The following is an 11121-nucleotide window of genomic DNA, read 5'->3' as shown; positions in this document are numbered from 1 at the left end:
CTACTACTACTACTACTACTACTACTACTACTGCTACTACTACTACTACTAATAATAATAATAATAAAATAGCATTTTGAAACACATAGCATTTTAAAACACATACATTAAAAACACATACATTAAAAATTAAGGAACAAATACTTCGATACATTCAGCTATACGTCAAGGTCAAGGTCAAGGTCAAGGTGTCAGCCCTCTTACCCCGTACGACAACGTCCGCGTTGCTGTAGAGTTCTGACGTGGCTTGTTGGTAGGCGGCGTTGTCTGCCCAGGTGTTGGGTACTAGGATTGTGACGTCATGGAAATATGCCCTCTTCTCTGTGGCATTGTATAAGTAAATGGAGCCTTCTGTGAACATTTTCTGGGGAAAATCCATAGACAAGTTTTATGGTTTCTTAAAAAATAAATGGTGAAATGGTACGGGTTTAACGCCCCTATCAACACTATTAGGTTATTTAAGGGGCGGGACCTCCTAGTTTAACGTCCTTCTCTGATAGGACGGAGCCAAGTGGGCAGTTCGTGTAAAGTGCCTTTTCCAAGGACACAACGTCGGACCGAGCTGAGGCTCGAACCCCCGAACCCGCAATCTCACGATTACGAGTCCGGTAGCCTAACCCCTAGGCTACCGACGCCACTATGGTATCTTAGATTGTGTATAAAGAAATTAAATGAGGTTATACTTGATTACTAGATGAAGCTCACTCTGGAAGTTCACTGTTAAAAACAATCAGGAAAAGACAAAAGCAGTTTTGGGGACACCTGAATGGATATAAAGGTCTTGAACATCTAGCTCTCACTGGCAAAACTGAAGGCAAACGAGGCAGGTGTAGGCCCAGGGCAACCTACATAGGAAACCTGAACAAATGGGTAGCCGGGAAAGATCAGGAAAACGTAGCTTTTTAAAGAGCGTCCGAGCAAAGGAATGAATGGAGAACCATGATAGCCGATGAGCCGCAGATCTGGCACTGGATGGATGAGATTGCGCAGAATGACAAAATTCCGGTTAACGATGCAGTGCGCTCTCTGACTCAGATTGAACCAAATGAAGGGCAAGGGCGAGTGGTTGGAGGGTGCTACTGGTAGATACTACTTCTTAACTTTCCATCAGCTCCTCTTGTGTGTATCAGACTTACATTTTCCCGGCACAAAATGACCATTATTGTCAGCGAAGGTTGGCGCACACTTAATTATAGCGTGACATATTGTGTGTTCCCCTCATGTGAGTGTTTGTTTTTATACAACAAAGAGGCGGCGGCCATAGCAGTCCCTTTGACAAAGTCAACCACACGTACAAGACAGGATATTTGAGAAAATTCTCTTTTTATGAGAGTAACCTCGGTTTCTTTTTAGGAGGGGGGGGTTACTTTTTTACAAGAAATTCAAACTCTCGAGTGGAGAGAGAGAGAGAGAGAGAGAGAGAGAGAGAGAGAGAGAGAGAGAGAGAGAGAGAGAGAGAGAGAGAGAGAGGGACAGTGTGTGTGTGTGTGTGTGTGTGTGTGTGTGTGTGTGTGTGTGTGTGTGTGTGTGTGGTTCTGAGATAGATAGATAGATAGATAGATAGATAGATAGATAGATAGATAGATAGATAGATAGATAGATAGATAGATAGATAGATAGATAGATAGATAGATAGATAGATAGATAGATAGATAGATAGATAGATAGAGACACACACACAGACAGACAGACAGAAAGACAGAAAGACAGAAAGACAGAGGAGGATGGTGGGAGAAAGAGAGAGAGAGAGAGAGAGAGAGAGAGAGAGAGAGAGAGAGAGAGAGAGAGAGAGAGAGAGAGAGAGAGAGAGAGAGAGAGAGTTAGTTCTGTTTCTCTGTTGGAGGTTGTTTTTTATTCTAAATTTATTCTGAGTATCTCTTCTGTCTGTTAGATTGGTGTATCTCTCTCAGCTTGGGTCGGCTCCTAAGTGATCCGAATATGATTTCAATCGGGCATTAAACCATCTACAACTAGATCTACATAACCTAAACGTAGTATATCAAACCCTGACTCTTAGGGTTGCAGTCAAGGTTTTAAACAATTGGCATAGCTTTCCTGGTTAAAAATACAAAAAAGGAGGGGAGGGGATGTGCACATAAGAAAGATTAAGCTATAACGCAGTACAACGTTTTTGGTAAAGTTCTCTTGTTGCGGTCTTCATTCTGAACTTACTTGACGTAATTTACACTTACTTTAACTAAATAATAGAAATAGTAAATTACATTTTAATGGCAATTTGGTTTACAATGTGGCAAACATACTTACAAACATAAATACATGATTATAAGTACATACATAAATACATACAACTATACATATATAAATACAAATATCACACCAATACAGAACAAATTCCCAAGCATTCCATTGCGCCTTGGGTTGTTTTTTTTTAGCTTTGGTTGTCATGTCATGCTCATTGACACACCTCAGTGACCACCCATCTGATGCTCGTGTCACCGACACTAGCTTAACTTTACTCTTGAGTCTAAACTCACAACTCACTTAGACACTGGAGGCCCCCATTGTACTTTCGGGGTCTCCGCTATCCTGAAGGAAAACATGGAGCAGCCATTATGTCCTCCACGGAAGGCGATCTATTATTACTTATTTTCGAAAAGAAGGAAGATCCCCCCGTACCAGAGTTTTTCCACTTAATGAAACTACTCGTACTTTTGAGTAGCCCTCTTGTCTCGATAGTTTCCTCATTGGAGTGCGAAGCTCTTGAGCACGAATAAAATATACCTAACAATACATTGATTTTTTAAATCAGCTACACTAACACTAAATTGCTTTTTACTCGCCTAGATCTAATTTTACGTCCCATTAATTTTTCGTGTTTGAGACATGTGTACTGTAAAGCCCTATTTTATGCAGTATTTATGAGAAACAGAGTTAAAATAGTCAAGCGTTCATAGACCATAAAGGAAGCAGTTCCAAAAGTCGAGGGTAGATTACACATAAGCATTAGTCAAAAGCTAGTTAAGTTCTTCTAGCTCCTCACTGTTGAGAATCTCGGGTGAGGAAAACCCTTTTTTGCCGTGTGACATTCGCACACAGAAGACTTGAAGTTCAATTTCTTGGGGGGGGGGGGGGATTTTTCTACAGTATATCGGTCTTTCTACTGGGATGTTGTATCCGTTTTAGGTTAGGTTAGCCCTGACAGGCAGGAATGAAGCCCGCCTCCTAAATGATCTAGATTGACATTGAGTCGATGGGGCCTAAAAAGCACGTACATAAAAAGAGAAAATATTTCTGTTGAGAAACAAAATCTTGTCATAAACCAAGTGACGATAATAAATATTATCTGCTAAATTGGTGTTGGTTGCTGACGTGTGCTGTGGCGTGGTTTGCTCATTTTTTCGTATCAAACATCTATCTTCTTTATCTCTCCTCCTTTTTTTTCTCTTTGTATGTTACTCTCAAGTAACGCCTCCAATCTTTGACACTTACATGACATATTTATATTGCAAGTGCCATGACAGCCATCGTAAGACTAAAACTAAAACTAAATTGGCACTTCTACCTAATGGTATAGGTTTAAGTTAGATTTACGCCCTTATCAAAACTATTGGGTCATTTAAGAGGCGAAAGCACTTCGTTACCTTAGAATTACAAAGATTTATCTGAAAGATTTGCCCGTTTTGAGTTACTAAAACTATGAGAGCAGAAACAAATTGTTCTGTCTGCTCTATCAAAATCGTAAGATTATTCGGAGTCCTCATCGAGGTACTCAAAGAATTGTATTCGAAAAAGCTTAGCATGTTGTGATACTCTAAATTGTAAACGTCAAATTCCTCAAAACTAAGAAATGAGCAGATAAAACTTTGTAATTCTAGAGTAGCGACCTCTACGTACACAACTCCTTTTGCTTACCTTTATGTAATCGACCAAAGAACTGCTCTCCTTGGTCGATGGATGAATCGCCACCAGCACATTCTTGTAGCCGTTGTCCTCGATCGTGATAGCTGTGGGTCGGACAACCGCTCGAGTTGTGCTGGTCATGATCCACAGGATGAAAGCATGAACAAGAATAGTCTGTAGTCGAGACATAGCCATGATTGTTTTTGCAGTCTTGTCCTCCTTTTTCGCACTCCCTTCAAGTTTTTACCGCTAAACCGATTGGTTATCTTTGGTAAAGAAACTTTTAAAAGTCATTTCACTGATCTAGGTAGGCGTACTTAAGTTCCTTGTCGTTGATTCTGGGTCAATCCTTTTATTTACAAACAATCTTGAGTATTTCGAAAGTGGGGTGACTAACGGTTTAAAAATAAACGATTGTTTGAGTGGTTTAGGCATGGACATTAATAACAGTAACAATGAAAAAGATAAAGATACAACGACGTTTCTACTGCTGCTGCTACTACTACAACAACAACTACTACTACTACTACTACTACTACTACTACTACTACTACTACTACTACTACTGCTGCTACCACTACTACTACTACTACCAGTTCCACTTATGATAGTAATAATAATTATAACAATAATGATAATAACTTATCGATTTTATGACAAAACAGGAAAACAGAATGGTGTAGCTAATTTACTACGTTGCCTGATCCAGTAAATGAATAGAGGAAAGAAGTAAAAGCAAACAAAATATGCGTAACGTAGGATAATAAGTCATTGTCCTCATTTTTTCAGATCAATAATGTCACGCATAGGTCAAAGGGCGGTATTATGTAAAATAATTATATATTTTTAACTATGTTCCGCTGTGTTCGCGAGACAGAAAGAAAAAAGCGTACATTTTTGCCTGCGCCAATGAATAAGTCACAAACTTCACTCACATCGAAAAGTTTCGAAGTCACTAACACGCTAGGAATAACATTTATTCATAGCACTTCATAAATCACACAGCGTTGGTAGTTTACGCGGAGAGATGACAATAACAAAGACTACAACACACTTCGCGCTAATCAGTGAAATCAAAGATAGTGCGAGACATCGCAAAGTGCGTTATCAGTTTCTCCATGTATCCGTTTCGGATATGGGAAATAAGTGTAAGGTTCATTGAAAGCTGGATGAATGTGTGACTGTAACGTTGTATCATATGTGAGATAGCGTGGTGAAATCAGGCGCTCGTCAAAATAATGAAAATGAAGAAATTGGGATTTTCCAGTTCATTTGGCAATTTTATTTTTAAAAGTTTTTTTTAGATCAGCACCTTTTATGTCCTTAAGAACCCATTTCTGTGTGGATTTTATTGAAAAATATTTTCTCGCTAATACCTCTGAAACCAAGCGACCCCCACCTCCTCCAATCTCAAGTATCTCGACTGGTATTAAAGATAAACAGTTTTTCTTTCCCCTGAAAGCAAGACAAATGTACAAGTTTTAAGGCAATACCAATAAATCCACAAGCCAAACAATTTACGAGCGCCTGATTCCACCACGTCGAGACACTTATGACCTACAACAATAGTGTGCTGTCTGATATCATCGCGAAGCTGATTTAGTCCACACACTTAACGCTGAAAGAACGACGAGTTTTGATTGGTTGGGGTCAAATACAGGTATAATCGCATCGACGCCCTAGCTGAACTTTGGCATGTTCGGTTTCACTGACTAAAATTTTAATGACAAGCCAAATCTGTTTATACTACTACTAATAATTATTATAATAATACTAATGATAATGATGATAATAATGATAGTAATGTTATTATAATAATAGTAATAATAATAATAATAATAATAATAATAATAATAATAATAATAAAAATAATAATAATAATAATAATAATAATAATAATAATAATAATAATAATAATAATAATAATAATAATAAATAAATAAATAAATAAGTAAATAAATAAATAAATAAATAAATAAAATTAAAAAATACGTGTAAAGTGCCTTTCCCAAGGGCAGAACGTCATTTGCCGCGAAACAATAAGTAAATGCATTCTTTTAAAAACATAAACGGGCAACAAAACAAAACTAAATGAAACAAAAAACACTCTCAAATCTTTTCATTGTCATTGTCGTCTTCATCCGCAGCTTGCAGCTATTTCATCAACATCAGTGTTATCTTTGTCATCGTCATTATTAACATCAGTATCATCAACACAATTTCGTCGGTGTTAAGGCAGAAAAAAGGTGGTTGTTTTTTTGGGTCTTAATTATATAATTACTTGTTTTTGTTTAGTGTAAGACGTATTAACCAGAGTGTTCTCTGTTTTAAATGTATAAATGATAGTGCACCTTTTTATCTTAAAACATTCCTGGAATTATATAATCCACCTAGAGCAGCCTCTGACAATCTAATTCTTAAAACTCCAAAACAAAACTACAAAACATACGGCGAGCGTTCCTTTTTGTTCTTTGGTCCACAGGTATGGAACGAAATCCCATATAAAATAAGATCTGCCCCAAAAATTTCCATTTTCAAAAATCAGCTGAAGCATTTTTTATTCACAAAAGCATACCTGTCATAATGATGTACTGTGATATATATGCATGTGTATGCCAGACTGTGAGACTGAAGAAATAGCGAGTGAGAATGAGAGAGAGAAAAAGAGAGAGATAGAGAGAGAAAAGAGAGAGAAAAGAGAGAGATAGCGAGAGAGGGAGAGAGAAAGAGAGAGAGAGATAGAGGGAGAGGGAGAGAGAGATAGGGAGAGAGAGACAGACAGACAGACAGACAGAGAGAGAGAGAGAGAGAGAGAGAGAGAGAGAGAGAGAGAGAGAGAGAGAGAGAGAGAGAGAGAGAGAGAGAGAGAGAGATAGAGTGGAAATGTGTTTCTATCTGTATAGAATCAATGTTTTAATGAATGTTTCTAGTTACTCACGTTTCAACTGTATTTTGACTGTTCGTGAATTTATATTGCATTGTATATTTTTAGTGAACACATTTTCAACCTCACTGCGAGACTGTTTTTCTGGTATAAAATTTTACACATATGCATTTATGTTATATGTATAACACTTTGTTTTACGTACACATTTGTGTCGATTAATTTTTAAGATGTGATGTCTTTTTCATTGTAATGCGCATTGAGCATCTTTTAGGAAATGGAAATGCGCAGTATAAATGCTATTTATTATTATTATTATTATTATTATTATTTCTTGATAAGATAAATATTTAGAGAGACATTCTTTTGGTCCAAACACAACGTTTTACGTAACTGTTGTGTTGAATTGTAGTGCAAAGCGCTCAGAGCATGTGTACTTTAATCAGGGTTGAGCCGGGATATAAAATATGTCATTATTATCATGAGTGAAAAATATGTTGTCTATCAAATAGCTTATCTTGTAGTTTACAATAATTTATTTATTATTCGTTTTTAAATTTGATTTACTGTTTTGCTTTTTCATTCCTGTTCCTGTTGCTGTTTTGTTATTGTGTGTATAATTTGTAGTCCGTGAAGCTGTAATTATGAATGTAATGTTTCGGATTTGTGAGGCAGCACGGTGGAATCAGGCTCTCGTCAATTTTGAGGCATGTAGAGTTAATGGTACCATCTTAAAGCTTGTTCACTTGTCTTTATTTTTATGGAAAAAAAGATCCATTTATCTTGAATACAAGTCGAGATATATTTGCAAATAAAAGAGATGGGGGTCACCTGTTTTCAGAGGTAAAATTAGTGAGAAAATGGCCGCCAAAGATTAGTTATTTCCTTAGATTAAGAGTCCGTGGTAACTGAAAATTTACATTTTTTTAAAAATTTAATCGTTTTTCAGAAAAATCAACACAGAAATGAGTTCTTTAATGGGCATGAATGGTGTTCAGCCAAAAAGCGAAAATTTGATAAAAATTCACAAACCTGCCCAAAAATGCAAGTTTCTTCACTTTGATTATTTTGACGAGAGCCTGATTCCACCACGCTGCCTCACAAATAGTGTATACTGTTGGTCAAGACAGGGCCAGTATTATTGTTGTTTTTCATGTTATTAATTTTATATTGTCTTTTTATTTACTTTTTAACCCCGATTTAGTTGCTACAATGCTTTTGTTGAAGCTGCTTTATAATATAGTCAATAAACAACTTCACCACTACTGCTGGTTCACTTTCTGTAACAGAATCTATTGAGTACAAGTTCACTGTGTAAAGGGAGATAATCAATAATTAAATGAGGTTTTTGGAAACTAACCTCAGTATTTTCCCTTGCTGATTGTCTGCGGTCGTAATACAATTTTCTAATTAATTATTGTCGCCCCACCAACACTATTTAGCCCATTTGGTCGCTTTTAAGGTCAAGCAGGCTAACCCAGATTTCGGGGGTTTCCAAAAATCTTGACCTACACCAAAATGGGCGTTGCTCTACCTATAGGAGAAGTTTGGTTTCATTGGTGTGTATATTTGTTTGGTTACAGAGAAAACCTCCTTGTCTTTTAAAGAAACTGAACAAGGGACCTACAACTTCACCTTTGATTTTCTCAAAACAGCATTTTTCGGGATAGCCCCCATGTACTTAAAAGCGACCAATTAATTATTGTCGGAACTCCACGCCCTACCAACACTATTTAGCACCTTTAGAAGGCGGGCTGCTTCTATCTTGCCTATCAAGGTGAACCATGGGGTAGAAGACGGAAGTATACGACTGAAAGAATATTAAAGAAACCACTCCCCACATGGATTTGGAACTCACGTCTTCTGAGAGTGACGCAGAAGGACCTAACCACTCCAGCACTGATGTCGGTGAACATTCCTTGTTCGATTAGACTGGAAAGGTTTTGAGTGAGCTGGTACAGCGGTTAGGAACGTGAACGATAGACAATGTCTACAGCGCAAGAAGAGGAAAGAGAAAGACAAGAGGAGAGATGGTCAACAATAATCACAACACAAAAGAAAAGATGCCGCATGACAGGTCAACCCAAGCCTTCATCATCATCCAGTGCCAGACCTGCGACAGACATCGGCGATCATGGTTTTCCATTCCTCCCTTTGTTCGGATGCTCTAAAAAAAGCTACGTTACCCTGATCTTTCCCTGTTACCCATTTGTTCAGTTTCCCTAAGTATGTTGTACAAATGGGTAACAGGAAAAGATCAGGGAAACGTAGCTTTTGTTAGAGCATCCGAGCAAAGGAATGAATGGAAAACCATGATCGCCGATGTCTGTCGCAGATCTGGGACTGGATGATGATGAAGGCTCGAGTGGACCTGTAATGCGGCATCTTTTCTTCTGTATTGTGATTATTGCTGACCATCTCTCCTCTTGTCTCTCTCTTTTCTCTTCTCGAGCCTTGGAGATAATTTTTTTAGCAATAAGAAGAAGAATAGCATTTGAAAGGGTCACGTGAAAAGAAAAGGCTAAGCCGTAGTAATCCTACAACAAATACATGTATCTTTTTCCCTTTTTATGAAAGACGTTCATTGTTGGTAACTTGGTTTGCATCTGTAAAATATGCAACTTGTTATGACTTAGTTGTTCGGTTTTCTTTTTTTCTTCAACTTGATTAATTTCATTAGAATATTTTTTGGGTGCTGTTGCAAGTTATGGGTTTGTTTGATTTTTTGGTTTTTTTCAAAAATCGACATAAGAGGGGCATATCAAAAGTTTTTTTACCTGACCATGAAAGAATAAAGGTAGAAAGCTGAAATTTGGTATTATGCTTAGTCTTTCTTTATTCAGTCGCCTCCCAGAGTTATACATGTTTACCATCTGTGTTTGACCTTGAAAAGACCTTGAGAATAGAGGACCTCTCTACGTCAGAAACCAGCCCTCTATCGCTTCTTTGACCTCATCATTACTTTTCTTACACCAACATTTTATCAGAGAATAGGATGGGCAATCAGTTCCATATACGGCATGCATCTCCGTAAAAATATCCTGTAGTTGCTTTCCTTGCAAGAACAAATACATAATTACTGTCCTGCGCTCAATTTTCTCAATTTTTATGTTGAAACTGGTGAGCAACATACTCCCATTCACTTACAGTGCGCTGGTGGCAAAACCAGTAACTTGAAAATCCCCCAAATTTGCTGGCTTGTACTCAAAAATTTCAGCTTTCTACCTTTATTCCTTCATGGTCAGGTAAAAAAACGTTTGGTATGCCCCTCGTATCCTGCTTTTCGGTTGACCCCTACAATTTTAATAGCAATAATCGGAGCAGAAAAAAAGCGTGGTGAGTCTCGGTTGTGACGTCGGTGGCCTAGTGGTTAGGCTCTCGGACTCGCAACCGTAAGGTCATGGGTTCGAATCCCGTCAGAGGCCCGATGGTGTGTCCTTGGGAAAGGCACTTTACACAAATTTTCCTCACTTCACCCAGGTGGGAATGGGTACCCGGCTATAGACAGCGAAAGATCTTGTCAGTTTGTTAGTGTTTGAGCGCTTAATCAGCTGCGTGCACAGTATGCTTCCCGGGAAGCTGAGAATGTTTCAGAGTGTGCTATGGTCTCCTGGGGTAATAATATAGTGTAAAGCGCATAGAGCCTGCTGTTGAGCGGGTATATGCGCTATACTAATGCTATTTATTATTATTATTATTATTTATCTGTGTGTGTTTCAGATCTCACGCTTGAAGAAGAACGGCAGTAATAATGATGATGGTATTTGGTGATGGGTTATAACAAAAGACAACGTCCACAGCAAGTATTAAAAATAGTTCATTTTTTTAATCATTGAAAATTTTCTGCAGGGTCTCCGGTACTAATGTACATGGAATCCGATTTCAATTCATGCAAAAAGAGAATATTAACAAGCTGTGTACTGAGTGATTGGGCTGGATCAAGGATCACAATGTGAATCTACGTATGTTCAATAAGTGTAGTAATAGAAATATAAATAATTGTACCAGTAGGCTTCTTATTTCAATCTCTCTCTCTCTCTCTCTCTCTCTCTCTCTCTCTCTCTCTCTCTCTCTCTCTCTCTCTCTCTCTCTCTCTCGCTTGCTTTCTAACTCTCTTTCTCTCTCTTGTTTTCTCTCTCTCTATCTCTATATCTCCCTCTTTCTTACTTTTTCAGCATGTTTTTCATATCTCTGTATTTCTCTCTTTTCAAATATTTCTATCATCACTCTCTTTCTTTCTCTCTTTGTTTCTTTTTTTTTAATAAAATCTCCCCCCACCTCCAAGTCTCCATCTACTCTGTCTCTCTGTCTCTCTCTATCTGTCTCTCTCTCTCCCCCCCTCTTTCTCTCTCTCTCTCTCTCTCTCTCTCTCTCTC

The 11121-nt window shown here is 37.9% G+C and overlaps 1 protein-coding gene across 1 annotated transcript in view; it reads right to left on the bottom strand.

The window, feature by feature from the left end:
- Nucleotides 1–4872, bottom strand: part of LOC101864624 (calcium-activated chloride channel regulator 4A) — a gene marked incomplete in the record, with an annotated part of 27516 nt that extends 22644 nt beyond the window's left edge. The window contains 3 exon segments of the mRNA XM_013083345.1: nt 205–364; nt 3874–4210; nt 4755–4872. Of these exon segments, the coding sequence (XP_012938799.1) occupies nt 205–364; nt 3874–4056 (343 nt within the window).
- Nucleotides 4873–11121: the final 6249 nt, after the last annotated feature.

The sequence above is a fragment of the Aplysia californica genome, unplaced genomic scaffold (assembly GCF_000002075.1).
Source record: "Aplysia californica isolate F4 #8 unplaced genomic scaffold, AplCal3.0 scaffold00226, whole genome shotgun sequence".
Classification (NCBI taxonomy): Eukaryota; Metazoa; Mollusca; class Gastropoda; order Aplysiida; family Aplysiidae; genus Aplysia; species Aplysia californica.
The sequence above is the reverse complement of the archived record's forward strand: the minus strand, read 5'-3'. Positions and strand labels throughout refer to the sequence as shown.